At 34.0% G+C, this 22,057-nt stretch overlaps 1 protein-coding gene across 1 annotated transcript; it reads left to right on the top strand.

Moving 5' to 3' along the window:
- Positions 1 to 8,758: 8,758 nt before the first annotated feature.
- On the top strand, positions 8,759 to 20,868 carry LOC133182623 (sushi, von Willebrand factor type A, EGF and pentraxin domain-containing protein 1-like). Its single transcript, XM_061317470.1, has 25 exons — positions 8,759 to 8,834; positions 9,054 to 9,191; positions 9,290 to 9,428; positions 9,581 to 9,705; positions 10,288 to 10,494; positions 11,539 to 11,730; positions 11,838 to 12,089; positions 12,260 to 12,466; positions 12,551 to 12,763; positions 12,872 to 13,372; positions 13,492 to 13,656; positions 13,928 to 14,086; positions 15,073 to 15,268; positions 15,395 to 15,603; positions 15,717 to 15,896; positions 15,997 to 16,227; positions 16,592 to 16,765; positions 16,900 to 17,088; positions 17,221 to 17,385; positions 19,058 to 19,183; positions 19,267 to 19,452; positions 19,549 to 19,704; positions 19,820 to 20,218; positions 20,364 to 20,466; positions 20,629 to 20,868. The coding sequence occupies exons 1-25, from the start codon at positions 8,759 to 8,761 to the stop codon at positions 20,780 to 20,782; spliced, it is 4,842 nt and encodes a 1,613-aa protein (XP_061173454.1). The 3' UTR covers positions 20,783 to 20,868.
- Positions 20,869 to 22,057: the final 1,189 nt, after the last annotated feature.

Here is a 22,057-nt window from a genome sequence, read left to right as displayed (position 1 = left end):
AACGAATTATTTTTTTTATTGGGGGGGGGGGGGTGTAAAATCAGTATAACAGCTCTGTTTAAACTTATAATTAAGGCATTGGTTAGACATTGCTTCAATTCAAGAAATTAATTTTCAATAGTCTGAGGATCCAATAAATAAATAAATAAATATATTACTTTTTTAAAAATTGCGCTCACAAAGTTCATTCTTTACATCATTAAAGCAGTCTTTAAGATTTTTCGTTGAGTTTCAAAATTCAATTATAAATTAGTGTAAGAAGACGCAAAAATAAATTAAATGTGTCATAATTAACTGTAAAAACTTCGTTGCAAAGACACTGTATCTTCTTCAAGCTTTAAAATATAATTCTGTGACTATCCAAGATAAAACCAAGATTCTGAAAAACGAACATAATCTTCTTCAGTATCGTATGTTTTGTCGAATTCCCTAACTTCTTTATATTTCAGAGCTACTACATGTACATGTAAGATAAGTATCGAGCTTTTTCGACATATTATCTTACAATCTATTGGAATTCCCATGGGTACCAATTGCGCCTCGTTATTAGCAGACCTTTTTTTGTATTCATATGAAGCAGAATTTGTTCAAAATCTTGTACGTGAAAAGAAGAAAACACTTGTTGTGGCCTTCAACTCGACATTTAGATATATCGACGACGTATTGTCTATTAACAATGGCTATTTCCATTCTGATGTCGATACGATATATCCTTGTGAGCTTGAGATAAAAGATACCACAGAGTCTGACACATCTGTTTCATATTTGGATATTTTACTTGAAAAAGACATTAATGGTAATCTAACAACAAAGCTTTATGATAAACGTGATGACTTTAACTTTTCAATCGTCAACTTCCCTTACTTATGCAGCAATATACCTTCATCACCTGCATATGGGGTATATATCTCCCAGTTGATTCGATACACAAGAGCATGCTCTACGAATGTACAATTTCTAAAACGAGGTAAATAATTGACAAACAAGTTGATGAAATAAGAATATCAGCTGTCTCGTTTAAAGTCATCATTTCGTAAGTTCTATGGTCGATACAATGACCTTGTCAGCAAATACAATTTATCATTGAGTCAAATGTTGACTGACATTTTTCATACAAATTGTTAGGCTATTATTTACACACTGAATTGTCGACGGATTTTTCCGTTATTTCCCGATGATGACAAGGAGCACACGGCGGGTGTGACCGGTCGGCAGGGGATGCTCACTCCTCCATGGCACCTAATCCCACCTCTGATGTTTGGAGGTCCGTGTTTGCTCTGCTCCTATTTTATATTGTTTGATGGAATTTTGAGTCTGAATACTGTTCATTATCTTCATATATTTCATTATCAAATTTTAAAATACAATTTCCACCTCTCCGGAAAAAAAATGATCATTCGGACGAGACTTTGCCAAAAAATATTAATTAGATAAAACAAGAGGCCCAAGGACCTTAACGGTCACCGGAGTATAATACTGCAATGTAAAGGATCCATGAAGTATGAAACGAAATTAACTGATATGCGAAGCAATGCTGCTCAAGAATTTCAAAAATCTGGTAAAAATACCCTTGTTTATTGTAACGTGCTAGACCGATCTCCTCGGGATCATACTTGGTTTTCCCAAGTCTTACAGGGATGATAATGAATGCAAATATACAGATACAATGGACACTTGCCTGTTGTGTAAGGTATTCAATTTATACAGATATGTTTTTGTTACTTGCCTAGTGCTACAATTCAGTACACACAGACTTGGGTATACAAAGGGGCTATTTGCAACTTGTCATTAATTACAGTAAGTCACCCTGGCTCTCTGTGATTCTTTATTCACTTTGATAAAGTATAAAACAACTGTATCCAGTCTCTTGTCAACCTTGACTCTTCTACCAGTGAGAATAACTTAGATCAACACAGTGTAAACATGTTGTGTATAACTACAACTTTTGCTGAATATATAAATAATCTTGATGTCAATCTTTTATACTGCTTTCCAGGCAAGATTGATTGATTGATTGTATGTTGTTTTACGTTCCATTCAAATATTTTTCACTCTAATAGAGACGTCACAATATACCAGTGAAGGGCTTCAAATTTAGACATTTACTCGGCACTGAGGGCCATTGAGCAGTGAGGGTTCATTATCGTGCCAACGCCCACCGTGACACGGGGCCTCGGTTTCTAAGGTCTCATCTGAAGAACCCGCAAATTTCACTTCGAAGTGCCTAGCGCTTGGCGAAGGAACAGTTGCTACCTACTTTTTATCCACTTAAGTCAGTCGCGGCTGTGATTCGAACACACGACCTTCTGATCACGGAGCGAGTGCTCTACCGACTGAGCTACCGAGACAGTCTTCCAGGCAAGAATCTGACTTTGAGCATGCTTTGCTCATTTAAACAAAACCTTCATTTTTATTTTATTTCTATATATACAACATTCTTTCTTGTATTCTCGTTCAATCAAAAACCCTGTTAATTAAACTCTCCACCGGCAAGTGATGACGTCAGCAAACAAACAAACAAATAAAGACATTGGGCCGAATTAAAATTCAAATGCTTCAATCGTTGTGTATTTACCAGTGAATATTTCAACAAATATATGAATCATTGAGCAATATTTTGATGAAAGACTGCAGTATGTCGCCCTGAATTTCGATTATCAAACTTGACGCACATTTGTTTTTAATGAATGATGTACATTTATGTCAGTTATTTTGCTGCCACTTTTAGCTCCATTGCAAACATTGAATTGCTCCTTAATTAGAATTAATGACTAAGATTTTTAATTTGCGAGTGCATTTTGCTTCGAAATTAAATGACAATTTTAAGAATACTTTGAAATCTGAAAGTGCATGAAACAATATATAACCAAATGTAATCAAAGATAAGTTATTTTTTCTTACAGTTTAATGAAAGTAAATTCTAGTCGTGTTTTTCAAAGCAATTATTTTTAACTTTGAATACATTTTGTTAAAGAAATACTTTGCATACAAATGCCATTTAGTTCTTCTTTATAACTAAGGTTAATGTAATTTGGTAAATTCTTGTGAAGAAATAAAACAGTACTTGAGAATAACCAGAAGCCCTAAGTTACAGAACTAGGTTCCAGCGACAATTTAGAATTAAAGAACGATCAACAAACACAAATACACACATATGTAAGATCTCGGCCTATATTCATGATAATATTCAGATTTGAATGACTTGCTAACAATTTTTTTTTGGCACAAGTATTAATTGGGGCGTTGGGATGTTATTCCTTTTTAAATTGCTACCCCAATTTAGTTGATATTCAGTTCATAAATGTATGTCAATTGAAAAAGTGAAAAGCAAACAAAGAATTACATCGCGAATAAATTTAAACCTAATCGCCGTTCTTTTCAAGCATTGGAAATAGCGCCATACTCATAACCCTCATTATTAAAGCCATCAAGATTTAAAAAGGGAATTTTCCTTAAAGATCCCAAGAACTAATTTTAATTCCATGCAATATGGGATAAAACCAAGAGATCGAAAATAGATACACTCCTTAGTGCGTGCAAACAACAAAACATATTGGTTTAAGGTAAGAGAAAGCAGCTTGTTTTATGTATTTACAAATGATGTTAAATAAATCCTTGATTTTCATTATAATTAATATTTAGATATAAGTAACTTGTTTAAATAAATATTACTTGTATTAGTAATAATAGAGTTAATCCCCTTTGAAGTTATATTGTTATCGTTCCTTCATTAAAAAAGTTTGTTATAATTATAGAATATTAGAATATGAAACCAACAGTAGTGGTGCTCTATTCCATGATATTCATTATAAGATGTAAATTAACGCCCGCTGACAAACTTGCCGGAGGCTTACGTGTACATGTAAGTACGCTGTGTTTCTAAGGAATCGGGGCTCCATTTTACAAAAGAACTTACGACTAGGATCAAAAACTTAGATGACTGTAAAATCTTTCGGAATTAATCATTTTTTTTTTTTAAAATTGCTTGCAAGAAGGATCTTTTAAAATGCTTTCGAAAAAGTTTAATACCATTTTCAAATTAATTACAGACGAAAGTTAATTTCGCAAAATCAAATGCTGGTCTTTGTCGTGAGTTAATTTGCAAAACAGACCCTAGGATCAAATATTTTAATTAATGATTAATCATACACTTTTGAAATAATATGCGTACATAAATAGTTGCATACAAGTATGCCAATATATCAAAGTATTCTCAAAACTAAGTTCAGTTGACAGCAGCGTGTTAAATTTTTCCCTTTCTAACGGTATAAAATGACGACTTCTTTGTGAAATAACACTGTGGAATTTCCTTTTCTCTCAAGGAAAAATGAAACAAGGTGAAAAAATAACATTCACATTATATTATTATGCAGAGAGTGATTATAAGAATCAGTTATATTAGAGTAGGATAGAGAAATCTCACACAAAGGGGTCATTTTTTACCATCCAGGAAAAAGTTTACCGAGTCCAAGACAGCATCTTTGATTTCTTTGAGAGTGGGATTTATTGAATGATTGTTTCCCTCGCAATTACTGACATTTATTTCAGATCATTTATATTTATTGCTTTCACCCGAATGATAGAAAAGAGTCATTTGCTATATGTATCACTGTAGGACACAATTGTCATATTAGGTATCGCGTTTGCCGTCGGTGTATAAGTACGAAATAATGACCCTAGTAGAAATAAAATAAAATGAATCCCGGTCGTAGAAAGAAGTAATATGTTGTATGAAAAGAACCCTAGGGGCAATTTTCTACAAGTACATCCTATAAGAAATTGAACCCCGTTGAAATATGACTCATAACCCCCCCCCCCCCCAATGATACAAAATTTTAAATTGGATGTCAATGTTTTTTATTGACTCTTTTCCTTTGCAGTTCTAGGGATTTACTTGATAGAAATTTCTTTCGCAGTTATGGATAGATTACTTGCATCTTTACTTTATACGATTGCTATATATTCTGGATGGTTAATTGATGTATGTTCTGTCGGTTTTATTGAAAATTCACTTTTTAAGTCTTTTAAACATTTTCTAATTCAAATTGTATTCAGCTGGTTCTCAACACTTCAATGTATTATCTTATTTTTTCAAGATATATTCGCTATATGCACTAAAATTAGATGTATGTAAACTTTTAAATTCATTGACTTATAGAAAATGCACTCAAAGGCGACTTGGTTACTCTCTCTCTCTCTCTCTCTCTCTCTCTCTGGAAGATACAAGGGAAAACAAAAAATATATGTTTAAAACAATGATACATTTGTCAAATCAACGTGGAAGTATTTCTTCATAATGTAGATTGAAGAAGATTAATATTGTCAATTTATCATAAATCATAGTCCGAGATTCCTCTCTTATGCGGGGGAGAGTCAGAGCCGAGGCCATATTGAAAGTGAAAGTTCAGCAATACCAACTGGTGTCACGACTCTGCCTACCTTTTTCAACTTTACTTCGCAGATCTAATTTCCGAGACTCGAGAACTCAGTAAAGGAATGATTCTTCTATAACTTAAACGGCCCTATCACAAGCATCACTTGAATTAGGTCGATAGCCACCTCGCCATTCGGTTTCTTTTCGCAAGACGTCACATACAAATACAAAAACTGTCACGTGAACAAATCATGTGTGATGCTGTTGCCATGTTTAGCTCACCTGAGCTGAAAGCTCAAATGAGCTTTTCTGATCACATTTGTCTATAGTCCGTCCGTCTGTCTGTCTGTCTAGCTGTCTGTCTTTTTGTCTGTAAACTTTTCACATTTTCAACTTCTTCTCCAGAACCACTGAGCCAATTTCAACCAAACTTGCCACAAAACATCCTTACGTAAAGGGGATTCAAGTTTGTGCAAATGAAGGGCTATGCTCTCTCTCAAGGGGAGATAATTCAGAAATAATGAAAATATTGTGGTATCTTTAAAAAACCTTCTTCTCAAGAACCACTGGGCCAAAAAAGTTTAAACTTATATGAAGTTTCTTGACATAGTTTAGATAGATTAAAGTTTGTTGAAATGATGACCCCTGGGGGTAGGGTGGGGCCATAATGGGGGATCAAAATTTTAGATAGGAGTATATACATGTAGGAAAACATCTTTAAAAATCTTCTTCTCAATAACAACAGAGCCATGTTTAGCTGTATTGATAAGGAAGCATCCTCAGGTAGTGTAGATTCAAACTTGTTCAAATGATGATCCCTGGGGGTAGGGTGGGGCCACAGTGGGGAACCAAAATTTTAGATAAGAGTATATAGGAAAAAATCTTAAAAAATCTTCTCAAGAACAGCAAAGCCAGGATTAGTCATATTGTTATGGAAGTATCCTCAGTGTTCAAATGATGAATCCCAGGGTAGGGTGGGGCCACAACTGGGGATCAAAGTTTTACATAGGAGTATATCGGAAAACATCTTTAAAAAAATCTTCTTCTCAAGAACAGCAAAGCCATGTTTCGTCACATTGATATGGAAGCATCCTCTGGTAGTGTTGGTTCAAATTTGTTCAAATGATGACCCCCCGGGGTAGGGTGGGGCCACAATGGGGTATCAATGTTTTACTCAGGAATATATAGGAAAAAATCTTTAAAAATCTTCTGCTCAAAAACAGCAGAGTCATGATAAGTCTTATTAATAGGGAAGCATTCTCAGGTAGTGTAGATTCAAGTATGTTAAAATTATGACCCCCCGGGCATAGGGAGGGGCCACAATCGGGAATCATAGTTTTACAAAATCTTTTTAAATCTTTATGGATCTTCTGCTGTAGAAAAGCATTGCCATTAGTTATATTAGAATATATAGAAGCATTCTTAGGTAGTGTAAAATTCAAGTTTGCCCCCCCCCCCCTCACTCCCGTGTAAACTTTTCAATACTGATTTGTGCTTTAAAGGTCAAAGGTTCAAAGTTGTTGATATCCATAGGAAGGTCTTGTCACAAGGATTACACATGTGAAGTATGAAAGCCCTAGCACCAACCATTCAAAAGTTATGGCCAAGGTTAAAGTTTTTAAAAAGTAGGTCAAACTCTTAGGTCAAGGTCAAAGGGTCAAAGTTGTTGGTATGAAAAGAAAGGTCTTGTCACAAGGATTACACATGTGAAGTATGAAAGATAAATGAAAAAATACGGCCAAAGTTAAAGTTCGGTAAAATTTTGCAAAACTGAGTCAAACTCCAAGGTCAGGGTCAAAATGTCAAATATGGTGGTACCCAAAGAAAAACACACATGTGAAATATGAAAGTCATAGCTCCAATCAATCAAAAGTTATGTGCAATGTTAAAGTTTTTGCGGACAAACAGACAGACAGCTAGACAGACGGACAGGGCTAAAACTATATACCCCCGAATCTTCGATACAGGGGCATAATGAAAAATCATTTGTTCTTTTCTGTGCTTTTCACAGCACTTTTATGTTTTTGTGAAAACTCCACACGTGTTTTGCCCACGTGTAAGTTTGAACGATTGGAATTTTATGTATTTATGTGCTGACGTCATGCGCAAAGAAATCGAATGCGAGGAGGCGACCTAATTAAAGTGGTGCTTCATGTCTGTAAATTGGTCGTTTAAAAGGTCCATACCGATGTATTTTAATAGTTTGTTCGGTAACTGTATATTATACAGTTTTAGTTTCAAAATAGAGTGTCATTAGCTCATAAACATGTGTTATATACTACTTACACATTTTATATTAACGTTCGATGCTAAGAATAGAAACACCCTTTGAATATGCTATTTATACTATCAATTTGAGCCAAATAATTCAAAACATTAATGAAGCATCTGCGTTTCCGTCGATATATATTCACTATGAATAAATAATAAAATAGATAATAAAATAAGTTAACGGCAACAAAATATAGACGGAGTACTTTGAACTACCAAATTTTGCTTCCTTAAATGAAAACATGTTTTGTTGATATGGTAGTGAAATAATATTTGTTTAAGGAATGAATTTAATAGCTACCCAATTTATACGGTATAAAGTGGGTTGGAACAATTTACGCTTTTTTTATAAACCGCGAATATAATTTAATTTTCATTCATTTAGTGTGAGAAAAAAAGATGATTGCCCTTAAAAAAAAAGAGTTCAAATTGTACAAAATTTAAATGTAACGTCAGGCGGATCGGTACGTTTTTGACGCAAGTCATTGTGACGTAGGAAACCCAATTTATACGATATAAAGTAATTTTTTATCCAATCAAATACCGCGTTATAACCAGAATTAAATTATTTTAGGAATGACTCTAATTCTTGGCCAAATTATTCGAGTATAACCTGGTTTGGGTCAGTTTACGCTTTATAATCCGCGAAGCGGAAATGAGAGGATTGTATGGATACAGATAATTCAGCTGGTTGTCAGGGGTGTGTGTCCCCATACCAAACCAGGTTATACAGAAATAATTTGTGTTCCTTTTTGGATATTAACCAATCAGATGCAAGAATACAAACAAAATTAAATTATATGTAATTATGGAAGAAAAATGATAACTCATATGTGCTGTGAATGAATGTAGAATAGGTAAATTCTACCCTGAGTTTTATAAATAATCCAAAAGATCGAAAGAGATCTCTCTTACACTGTGTCATACAAATTGTTGCCATATTCATTTTTTAAGCATTCAACGCCTGCACATGGAATTGAAAACTATACATTGTCCAGAACTGGCGAAACACAATCGTTCAAGGAATTTGCTTTACTTTCAATAAAAGGTACGTTTTTTTTGGTTTAAAAAACACATATTGAGGAAGTGGTTTCCAAACACAGTACCGATCAGATGAGAACTGCTGATCCTTCTGATCTGTTTAAAGTATTATTAGAAGTTGTATCCAGTGCTCCCTTTACTGCTAGGAGTATCATTTTTAGGTTTTTAATTTTAATCGATGATATACCGGTATTGTTTATAACTTGTCTTTTGGATTTTTGGGATTAGAAGCTTTAAGTTCTCGAAACTAATAAATGTGATTAAACAGTTCATTATGTTTTAACTTGTAGACGTGTGGGAAAGAAAATCATGAAAAGTTAAATAAGCACAGAAACTTCAAAATACACCAGTACTTTTTTTTTTGCAGGAGAGGTCAGTTTAACAAAACATCATGTGAGCAAAAGAGATGCATTTGGAAAATTTGCGAAAGGCTTTGTTGATGGTTCTATACTGGGTCCTATTGGTGGTGTTGTTGGCGGTTTTATTTGTTTATTTTTCTGCCCTGGTGAGTAAAGATATTCCAAATAAACGATTTCATTGAGCATGAAAGACATATAAAAATCACACCCTATAGTCATTTTATGATTCTACTGATATGACCAGACCCTCCTCCTCCAAACCAACCTCCTAACTTTGATTCCTGCTATGGACCCACGGATCAATTCGCAGACTATGGACAAAGATCAACAGTTGTTTCCTGGCCGTCCCCATCTGCTTCTGATAATGAGGATGGCACTTTATCGTAGATATTATATTCTTTCTCTCTATAGGCATTCTTGCTGAATTGAAATTAGATTCTTCAAGAATTTTCTCTCTCTCTATATATATATATACATGTATATATACATGTATATAAGGTATCCAAAGTGATATACATGTATTTAATCCTCTCAGGGTGTCTTTGGTTCAAGGAAGTCCACCTGGTAGTACTTTTGAGAGTGGATCTCACACAATCATCTATAGAGCATCAGACAGCAGAGGTGCCACTACACACTGTTACTTCTCCTTCAAAGTGACCGGTAAGTTTATTAGAATTTTACTTTTCTTTTTTCTGTTTATAACTATTCGTATTTTGTGTCCCTTTGATTTAACTCTTTCCATCAACAAATCAGCTTTGAAAAAAGTTGGTCAATAAGCGAGGGCATTCCTGAACGCCGATTGAAATGAAGAGCGAAAAGGATCAGGCTATTGAAATGAATCCTAATGTTGAATCCTAAGTCAGAAAAAATAAGGACAAATTGTTTCCAGTGCTGAAAAGTGAAAAGATGAGTTGTCTTTTAAGTACATGTATGGACCTTAGAACTAATTTCAAACGTGTTTATCATAACATCCATAACACATACTCTTTTACGGAGACAATATTTGAATTGAACGTTGACATTACTCTCGAAAAGAAATATTATTTACGTGGACATGCTTCTGTTTTTATTTATTTGTTTAATGTGTTATAATTTATGCTTATTCAATTAATAACCAAGAGTTCATTTCTTCTAACTACAATACTTTGCAATTCTTACATACTATTTTAGCATTTAAATCAATTTGTTCGTATAAGCTTCTTATCAAACAAGCAAAGTGCTAATTAATTATATTCTTTTCAGTGATTTCTTGCAATCCTATAGTCTGGCCACTGCATGGATATGTTAGATGTGATAAAGCAGAATTTATATATGGATCCAAATGCACTTTGTCCTGCTTTGAGGGCTATGAAATGGCAAATAGTTCTACAGAGGAACCCACTATTATCACGTGCGACAAAACAAGTGACAACCTGCCAGTTCTGGATAAACCTCTCCCAACATGCAAAGGTAAATGCATTTTGGCACTGTCATAATACGCATAGATACTTAAATCGAAATTTTAAAAAAAAATCCATGGCATCCATTATATCCATGTATACTAGTCAGGAACAAAACTTCAGTGAATTTATAGCTCACCTTAGCCGAAGGCTCAAGTGAGCTTTTCTGATCAAAATTTGTCCGTTGTCTGTCGTCGTCGTTGTCGTCGTAAACTTTTCACATTTTCATCTTCTTCTCAAGATTCACTGGGCCAATTTCAACCAAACTTGCCACAAAGTATTCTTGGATAAAGGGAATTTAAATTTGTTCAAATGAAGCCCCTCCCCCCCCCCCCTTCTTCCAAGGTGAGATAATTATAAATTCGTGAAAAATTAATTGCATCATTTAAAAATCTTCTTCTCAAGAACCACTGTGCTTGAAAACATGAAACTTATATGGAAGCATGCTCAGGTAGTGTAGATTCAAGTTTGTTCAAATCATGCCCCCGGGGGTAGGGTGGGCCCACATGGGAGATCAAAGTTTTACAAGGGAATACATAGGAAAAATCTTCTTCTCAAGAACAGCAAAGCCTTGATTGGTCATATTTATATGGAAGTATCCTTAGGAAGTGTAGATTTAAGTTTGTTCAAATCATGACCCCCAGGGGTAGGATAGGCCCACAATGGGCGATCAAAGTTTTACAAGGGAATACCTAGAAAAAATCTTCAAAAATCTTCTTCTCAAGAACAACAAAGCCGTGATTGGTCATATTTATATGGAAGCATCCTTAGGTAATGTAGATTCAAATTTGTTCAAATCATGACCCCCAGGAGAATAGACGGCCATTTTTTGTCATATCAATTCAAAAGCATCCCTATGAAGTATAGATTCAAATAAGTTCAAATCCCCCCGCCCCCCCCCCCCGAACCACTTTTGTATTTAAACTTTTCAAGACTGAAATGATTTCTGCTGTTTACTAGCCAGAGTGCTCAGGTGAGCAAATGTGGCCCCTGGGCCTCTTGTTTTCTGTAATATTCTTGTATCGTCTTACTAGTACTCTGGTCAATTTTTAAGCTATCACCTGTCCAGCCAATGATCCTGCTCTGATCCCAGAGAATGGGCAAGCAATATGTACTCACAGCAATTACAAATATGATACTGCTTGTATAACTCAGTGTAAAAACGGATACAGTTTATCATCAGGGCAACTGTTCTCCTCCTGCAAAGCTGACAAAACATGGTCAAGTGAACTTCCTGATTGTAAAGGTATATCGTACTTATACATGTACTCCATGTGACTTGTATTTTCGCTCTGTATCAATTATTGTTGATATCACTCTGTCACTAAAATGTCGTAATTTTTATTCAATCAGATAGCGAATCACCAGAAATAAGTAACTGCCCTGGTACAATATTTGCTTATACTGATCGAAACAGTCGCACAGCTTCAGTATCATGGTTGGAGCCACTTGCGACTGACAACCAAGGGTCCGCCATCCTGAATAGGACCAAAGGACCTGCTCCGGGATCAATTTTTAATATAGGATTTACTGAGATCAGATACAGGGCTGAGGATGCCGAAGGGAACGTATCACCCGAGTGTTCCTTCTTCGTAAATGTCGAGGGTATTGTAATAATTGTCTATTGTTTTGCATCTTACCAACTGAAAGGAAAAATAATTCTATGATTGCTATTCATCTTTAAAGAAAACATTCTATACATTTTTTGAATATAGACTTTATATAAACTTATAATTATTACCTTTAAAATGTAACCTTTAAATTTCTTTTTCAAGAGGTTCGCTGCGACCCACCTTTAATCGTTGACAAGTATCTGTTTTATCAATGTCCTAATGGGTACACTTACGGCTCCACATGTCAGTTACGATGTATGGGAAGCTTTCCATTAATTGGCAACGACACGATCACATGTGAGAGGAATGACAGCTTTTCTCCTCCTCTGGGATACTGGGATATGGGCGATGCTGAACCATTCTGCCAGAGTAGGCAATGTTTATAATATGCATTTTTGCATTTCAAATGCATTGTATAATTGTCTGAACATGCAAAATAAACTTTTTTCACAGAAAATCCATGTGATATACTACCACCACCAGAAAATGGCGCTATGGTTTGTGACACCTGGTTATTCGGAATGCAATGCCAAATGCAATGTTCTGATAAATATGACATACCATATGGCACTGTTGGTTCTAATGGGGCTCCATTTACGGGACTTTTTACATGTTCAGAATCGAAAGGAGAGTATACACCATCTAATAATGTCCCCGGATGTACGGGTTTGTATTCTCTCACTTTACTATATTCTATATACAAATAGGTTTTGATAACTTATTTACAGTAGTTTTGTATACCTTTACTGTATAAAGGAAATATTTTCTGTTTAGAATTTCGAAGACCAGGAATGACCACTGTCTTGGGGGAGTTCTTTTACTATACTGGTAATTGTAACGATCTCACTGTATTGGATGATATTAAAGAAAACTTTATCGACAAGATGCAGCTTCTTGAGACCCAAGGGTGGAATGGTGTATGCCCCACACAAATTGACTGTAATGTCAATAACACTGTGGTTACATGCGGTCCTGTGACCGGAAGGAGGAAACGTGACATTTCTAATTTCTTCCGGGTTGAAAGAAGCACCCACGAGATACGGGTCGAATTGACAATGATAACTACTTGGTATAACTTCAACTCGACTGGAGGTTCAACATTTTATTTCCTTGAAGAAATACAGAAAAAAGTATTTAATGTTATAAAATCCTCCGCATCTAATGGCAATTTAACTGTAAGAGGATTAAGTCCTGACCTAAACAGTTTTGTGCTCGGTTGGAGTGATCCATATTGCCCCGAAGGATCAATCATTCGGTGGTCAACTTTGACTTGTGGTAATATTATTACTAATTGATTCATGTATTAATTAATATTTTTCGCTTAATTTAATACTGTTAAAGCAGTTAAATAATTGATTCAAACTTACATCTATTCTATACTTGAAATGCTGCAGTTCCTTGTGCTGCCGGAACATACCTTGACAAATCAGATGCAATGAATCCAGCGTGTGTAGAGTGCCCAGTTGGAACTTATAAAGATAATGATATTTCATGTACTGCTTGTCCAGCAATGACATCAACATTGACCAATGGAACTCAAAACTTTACCGACTGTTTAAGTAAGTAGAAAAAAGGTTATGGTAAAATTTTATAAAGGACTCGTAAGCCATTTACATTTCTATTGACAATGTTATATTAAGTTAATCTAAATAATTGATATCGATATTCAATTGTGTACACACCAAGTACTTTATTGTTTTGTGCAACTGCATTTTTTTTTTAAATTTCCCGGCTTCATGTATGTGAGTGTTTTCCCAAATAAACGTGATGTAGATTCACTGTGCTGCTTAAGGCCATGTAGAATATTGACAGTTGAAGTATAATTTTTAGAAAAATGTCAACCTGGAGAATATTCCACAACGGGTCTTGAGCCGTGTCATTTTTGTCCACGTTCCTCATACCAAAATGCAGAAAGTTCCAGATCATGCATGGATTGTCCTGCCGGTAAAACATCATATCCTGGAAGCACATCAATAAGTAATTGTTCAGGTAAGTTAAATACATATATGTTCCATGTTACAAGTGGTTTTCTATCAAGAGTCATGCTTCTTTAGTCTTGATTAGAAGTTTTGTTATCACAAATATACATCAAATCAGAATTAATGATTTGGGTATTAAACTCTTTGAGCTTTAAACTTGAGTGAACTTTTATGGTCACCTTTTATCCGGCGTCCGTCTTTCTGTTCGTTATCCGTAGTTGTTGCATATTTTTAATGACCTCTCTTGAACCAATAGACCAGTTTCAACCAAATTGGCGAAGACATATCTTTGGGTAAAAGGGATTTGAAATTTTTCAATTATAGAATCCTTTCCTATTCTAAGGGAAGATAATTAAAAATTAGCAAAAGTAGGAAGACGTCTAAAACTCTAAAGAACCATTGAGTCAGAAAAAAATTTAATGATCATTAATGATCATATAATCATAAAAAAATGACGTCACATACATGTAAGAGTTATAGAGATAAGCTAAATTAGGGATTCAAATTTTTCTTAATTAGAAATATACATGTATAGAAAATCATTTAAAAAATTATTTTAAGAATAGCAGTACAACATTATTTTTTTTAATATGCAAGGACTTGTTAGTTGTGTGGATTGAATTTTTTTTCAAGTATTTGATCCTAGAGAAAGAGTGGGGCTAAAATCCGTGTTAAAATTTTACATAATGCATGTATATAGGGGAAAAAATCTAAAGAACAAGAATAATTTAGTCATATAGATTTGGAAACATCCCCATGTGTTGTAAATTCAGTTCGGCTAATTCATGACTACTTTCATCAAACGTAGGGCCACAACAGGGTGTCAGAATTTTCACGGAAAAAGGAAGGAATTAGAATCTCTTAAAACTTCTTTGTTGTGGCCCATTGGCCTTCTGGCTTGGTAATGAGCCAAATGATTTGCTAATAATTTTATGGACTTAGAATTTCTGTTGCATGACTACAGAAAAGTGAACTATCCCAACATTTCTCTTATAGATTTTGATCTTGTTCTCTCCAACGCCAGCAGTGAAACATTGTTTTTTCCTGCATCAACTGCTCAAGTTGCCTTTTCTTTCATGACATGGATTAACCCCTCTCAAACGAGGGCTAATATCAGTCTGTTTCAGACGAAGTCGACGGCATTCACATTGAATGTATATTACACCAATGAACTATTTATTGAAATAAACAGGTAATTAAATTTTGACAGCTGTAATAAGGATATTTTTAATTGAATAACATTTTGATATTTTGTGAAATCAGAAGGAAAAATCGATTGAAATTAATGAAAATATTTTGTCTCTTTTATGTATTTTAGCAAAAGTATCCAAGCTAATGTAACGTTTCCTATAGCCTTGTGGTCACATCTGCTCGTGCGAGTTACTTCTGTGACGTCTTCTTTGACGGTATTTTTGAACGGTGTCAGTGTATTACACACGCCGATTTCTTCGTATGTCCCAGCAGGGAGTACACTAATTGACGATACGTCCCAGTTAAGCCTAGAGTTATATGAAGATACTAGAACAGGTGAACAGTTGTTTATTTGGTTCAAAACTACAACTTGCAATTGCCCATATATAGTTATCTTTGTTAAGTGTAAAGTTGCATTAAATGATATTTTAATTTTCTTTCATTTTAAGGCTATTATATCTCAGAATACCAAGTTGAGTTTACAGCACTGTCTGATGCTGAAGTTGCCTCTGTTGCCACATCCTGTCATATGAAGAGAACGGAGGCACAAATAACAATGGACACGTTCAAAAACTTTTCACATGTTACTGGACAGAAGCTTTTGATTCATAGTCCGAGTGTATGTGACAGTGCGTGTTTTTTTCCTCCTTTATAATATATAACGATGACACCAAAATTTCATAAGCATGTTATAAATATTCATCATATTTGGTATTTTTCTATTTGAAGATGTGAATCAATGCATTCCAAATCCTTGTAATGACCACGAATGCCAAGACAGAGTAAATAGTTATAAATGTCTCTGTACTAATGGATATCACGGGGAAAACTGTCAAAATCCACCAGATTACTGTCAAGGTCATCCCTGTAAAAATGGAGGAACGTGTACCCCTGCAACAAGCAACTTCACATGTACATGTCCTACTGGATATAAAGGATTCATTTGTGAAATCAGAACGGGTAAACGTAAAAAATAAAATTTATTAAACAAACACACACACACCCTCAACCACCCCCCCCCCTTATATATATATATATATATATATATATATATATATATATATATATATATATATATATATATATATATATATATATATATATATATATATATAATTGTCTGTTCATTTGATGTTTTTATCGAGCAAATCTATAGACTGTTTTAATATAATCATTGTTCTATACAAGTATTCTGTAATCTATTTTGTTGACATCAAATATTTCGAAAGTTGATTTGATTTTCATTTTTGACAACCATAAAGTTATGATATAACAAAATAAAAAAAATCATTGAGGATGTTTAAAGAATCAAATTTTGATTCAGTAAATGGTGGGTGGAGTACCTGGGGGTCATATAGTGAATGTTCCGTTTCTTGCGGTGGAGGACAGAAATCCCGCACTCGACTCTGCAATAGCCCAACACCAGATCCGGATGGTATCCCGTGCAATTCTTCAGAATCTACTGAAACTACATTGTGCAATACTGTTATATGTCCATGTAAGATTTACCAGCAGAATGGTTTGAATTCACGAATTATTAACTGCTAGAGTGAAAATGTCTTGAAAGTGAAAACGATATTATTTATTTTTTGGGGTAATGTTTTAACCAATTTTTTTTTTTTACCAATACAGCTTGTCCCTCCATACAAAGAGGATTCGGAAATATTCTCAATTGTACTAATACTGCAGATGGCCATAAATTATGTACATTGCAATGTCGTCCTGGTTTAACATTTATGTTTGGAAATTTACCTCTTCCTTTGTATATCTGTGGTGTAAATACATCATATATATGGAACGGAAAACCTCCATCGTGCGGTAGTAAGTAATAAATAATAGAACCATAGCTCATGCCAAATTTTTAATGAAGTAGTCTTTAAAAATTATCATTGGCTCTTTTATTTAAATACAAATTCTACTTCAAATGTACATTGTAAGCATAATTTATTTTAGGAATATCCAGTCCCTCAAGGATTTCCACACTTTCAAACGTACAGTACAGCACTTCTATTCCATGTGATAGTTCATCAAATGCCGCTGCAAAGCTGAAGAATAGCTTAGAGTCTGACCTACAATGCTCAGTAAATAAATCCTGCTCTATTAATGTAGACGTTCCAGGTAAGAATTTAAGGAAGTGCGTCACTCTGTCAAGAACAATTACTCCGAAGAGTATCATTAATTTGAATAAGATTTAAAAAAGAGAATGAAATTAAAGTTTTTTGTGCAACAGTTTTCATGTATCAATGATATTGTACATAGCCGCATGTATTTCCTATAATAGGGCAACAAATAAAAATGTTTTGGAGTGAAATATATTGAGATATGAAACAGTATTCAAGCTCAAAAGTTCATTTAACCAACATAAATCAGGAGCAGAGCAAGCATAGACCTAAAAAAACATCAGAGGCGGGACCAGGCGCCATGGAGGAGCGAGTATCCTTCGCCGACCGGCCACACCCGCCGTGTGCTCCTAGTCATGATCGGGAAATAACGGAAAAATCCGTAGACTCATTGTGTAAATAATGGCCTAACAATTAGTATGAAATTAAGCAATTAGTATGAAAAAACGCCAGTCAGCATTGGATCTAATGATAGATTATATTTGCTGACAAGGTCATTGTATCGACCATAGAACCTTCGAATTGATGACTTTAAACGAAACTGTTGATATTCTTGTTTGTCAATAACGTACCTCGTTTCATACGTAGAGCATGCTCTTGCGTATCGAATCAACTGAGAGATATAAACCCTTTATGCAAGTAATAATAGTATTTTGCTGCATAAGTAAGGGACGTTGACGATTGAAAAGTTAAAGTCATCACTTTTAACATAAAGCTTAGTGGGATATATCATGTCGACAAATGAATAAATAGTGTTAATTGATAATACGCCGTCGATTTATCTGAATGTCGAATTGAAGGCCACAACAAGTGTTTTCTTCTCATGTATAAGATTTTGAATAAATTCTCTTCACATGAATACAGAAAATATGTCTGCTAATAACGGGGCGCAATTGGTACGCATGTAAATTCCAACAGATTGTTGGAAGACCTGGTCTCCATAAAAACCACATAGATATTGACAATCAGATACTCAAGCATCTTTTTAATATCATCTTCAGAGTACTTGTGTGTACAATCAAAATTTTTTTTTAAAGAAAATACTTTTGCAAATGACCAATGACAAGGAAAGTATATTTACGCGTTCCATTTTTACAGAGTTAGCCTTGTACATCAATATTTATTACCATAAAATTAAAATTGAAGTATATTGGGATGTCTTGCAACGATATCACATATGATATTTAGTCTATTCTATTGAAAATGTAGTTAACAAAACTGAATTATAACATAACTATCAACAACGTCATAATTTCTGGATACTTATTTTATTTTGAAATATATTTGTTTAACAATTTTTTAACTAAAAATGCATAATGAACTGATAATGAACTTTAAACATTTTTAGTTACTTAACTGTTGAATTCAGAACCTTAGAGATATATTCAAAGAATTTACGCTCCATCATGTTTATGTATTCGATAAAATATGAACAATAAACTGCAGTGCAAGAAAAATTATATAACTTTTTAATAATATGAACTTTCTTGAATTAGTATTTTATAAGATTGCATTTTTCTAGAATACAATATATATATATATATATATATATATATATATATATATATATATATATATATATATATATATATATATATATATATATATATTGGAATCTGAAAATTGCAAAGATATATATATCACATTTGCAAGATGAATTATCTTACCAGGTTGCCCGGCAGTAGGTGTCCGTCGACGACGTTCGACAGCATCCGATACTCAGACCATCACATTGTCGTACAATCTTACTGCTGGGGATAATTTAGACTTGCAGCTATTTTACGAATCAAATAATGGTGAGCAGAAGAAACTGAAATACATGTACATTAGTGTTGTTTTAAATATACAATAATTTTCACTTATCACATTACGAATTTAGCAAGCCGGAACCTTCAAGAATTACTATTTGCTTTGAGTGAACTAGAAGCATCTGCAAGTCAAATAAACAGCTCACATAGCATATTGTCGTTTGAATTAAATGGTGTGCAATATACATCTGAGGCAGTATCGACAGACTCCGTCGTAGAATGCTCTCCTGGACAAGGCCGGCAAGAAGCTTTTTGTAGTATGTTTTGAATATTTTTAACCATGATGTGTTCTGATTCGCTGAGACATTTTCTCCATGCTATTTCTGTTGGCTAATTTCAGCGTTGTATTTCAGTTGACTGTCCATTTGGTACTTACTCCTTCTCAAATAATTGCCCTCTGTGTCCTTTGGGTTCATATCAAGATGAGGAAGCACAGATATACTGTAAACCATGTCCTTTGGGAATGAAAACAACCGCAGAAGGAAGTCAAAATATCTCGGAATGTTCAGGTGAAAAGTTTTCGAAAAAAAGATAATGTAATGTTGTATTATAGTACATACATGTATGTCATGTGTGTTCTTTTGACGATACATGTATATAAGAGTTGTAATTTAAATTTTGCAGTGACCATTGAGTCAACAACATTTGTACCATCAAGTACTGTGACGAATATGACATCCCCCGGGTCTGCTTATATATCATCGACCATCTCAACTTTAATTTCGTCAGAATCTTCCCAAAACACTTCTGACATATCCACCACTTTAGACACACCAGTGCTAATAAACACTACCTTTTCTTCACAACCAACAATGGAGTCTAGATCTTCTTCTGCTACAACTTTCACAGGTCAAAGCACGACAATCCCACCAACCACCTTCATAAGGAGTACCTCCGAATCACAACCAACACAAGAGGCAATGACTTCAAAAGCTCATCATTTTACAACTACCCCTGATCCATTGATAACATTATCGTCAAATAATCAAGCAACAAAACGTTCAAAGGAAAGAAATAATGAAGGTATTATACAAATCGTAATTATTCTTCATATCATAGACCCATAATTTTAATGCAACAATTAGAGTAATGCAAAACAAAATATTTATACAAGTTAAAATACAATTTTGATATCATAGTAAAATAAACCATTTTACTTGAAATTTAGATGGATCAAAAGCAGTTGTCATTGCAGTTGGTATTATAGGGACAATCTTTGTCCTGCTATCAAGCATTGTTCTGAGTATGCTGTTCCATAAAAAATGTCAAAGGTAGGTCAAATATTCGCTTAATTCTGTAAAAAAAAAAATGAATAAGATAAAATTGCTTTCTTATGGAACTTGATATTTAAGGAACTCCTAGTGAATGCCAGCACCATCAAAGATTGAGAAATATTTATTTAAATGTTTTAAAAATCTTCGATTACATTGTAGAGCACGACATCGAAGAGATCTGTCCTTAGTAGGAAGTTGGGTGAGCTTAAATATGGTCAAACCACAATATTCAGACATGTCAGCAAAGACAAACTTTAGCTCCAACTTTACACTGAGTGGCAAAGAGCATGGATTCTCAAAATCTTACACTTAACTGAAGAGAATGCCCATAAGTCAACTATCTACTGCCTACTATCATTGTGATTCATGCAAATAATAATTTAATTTGATATTACTAAATCCGAGGTAAAAAAAAAACAAAAAAAAAAAAACAAAAAAAAAAAACATGTAACATTGATTAAGGGTTAATGAAAATAAAATCTCCTTGATTTCAAAATATTTTCTTATTCTACGAATTATTAAAAAAAATGCTGAGCAATACTTGCACCTATTGTCAACTGCAAAAAATATATATTTATATTTTATTAGTTGTTTTAAGTAAGGAAAAAACTTAAGAAGCGGTGACCTAAATAGTCAGAATAGAAAATATCTCATTTTAAATGTCTGTTTAAATATGTTCATTTAATGAATAAAATGATACAGTTTTGTAAAATTTAAGTTTAATAACTTTTTTTATTCATCTCCTTATGCCTCTTTCAATCGTTATGTAACAGTAATTTAAGAGAAAATAGTGAATCACATGAAGTGACATAGTGATGCAAAAAACGAGGAAATGAAACAAAATTGCTTGGCTCAATCTAAATTTTGTTCAATTCTTAGTATTTGGATTCATAAAATTGCACATTAACGGCGATAAAAGAGTCATTGGCTCAGCACAAATTTATTTTTTGCTTCACCTTCAATGCATGTAAGCATGCGCAGAAAACATGAACAATCATCATGGTCTCAGTCCAAAGAAGAGGGAAACAGAGGACTTTGACTGAATCTGGAAAACCGAAAAAAAGAACAACATAATTTTACCAGTGGCACATGCTCCTATTCGATGTTTCTAATCGCTTTCAGTTTTCAATGTGACGTTTATGGGTTATGTGCTTTTTCTGCAATGTTGTTACCGTTGTTACTAGTAGATGAGAAACGAGGAAAATATTTTATTGTTTTATTGATTGTAAAAGTGAGTGCATTAAAAAAAAATTGACACGAATAATTTTATTGCATAAATATAGGATCTCCCATGTTTTGTAGTTAGGTATGATTTTCATCCAACGAGTTATGTGGGTTTTTTTTAATCCCCGAGCCTTGGCGACCCTTGACATGGGAGATTCTTTTTATCCCACGTTTTATACATTACTATCAATATTTTTACACTGTTTCTATATAGGAATTCACTTCATTTTACGTCATCACTCACGCAAGACCAATTGTGACGTCAAAGCAGTGGGTTATGAAAAAAAAAATATCCAATGAGATATTTGTTATCCATGGGATAGACATGGGATGAATAAATTATGTATACTTATGTCTATTTTCA

This window comes from Saccostrea echinata, unplaced genomic scaffold (assembly GCF_033153115.1).
Source record: "Saccostrea echinata isolate AGI-Se365-2 ecotype Australia unplaced genomic scaffold, CSIRO_AGI_Sech_v1 ptg000009l, whole genome shotgun sequence".
Lineage (NCBI taxonomy): Eukaryota > Metazoa > Mollusca > Bivalvia > Ostreida > Ostreidae > Saccostrea > Saccostrea echinata.
Note: the sequence above shows the minus strand (reverse complement) of the source record. Positions and strands in the feature narration are given on the sequence as shown.

Excerpts from the sequence above, each read along its gene's own strand:
- LOC133182623 (XM_061317470.1), top strand. The coding sequence starts at position 8,759 with ATGAGAACTGCTGATCCTTCTGATCTGTTTAAAGTATTATTAGAAGTT. Across the intron at positions 9,429-9,580 it reads AATGAGGATGGCACTTTATC|GGTGTCTTTGGTTCAAGGAA; the intron begins GTAGATATTATA and ends TAATCCTCTCAG. Across the intron at positions 16,766-16,899 it reads CAATACTGTTATATGTCCAT|CTTGTCCCTCCATACAAAGA; the intron begins GTAAGATTTACC and ends TTACCAATACAG.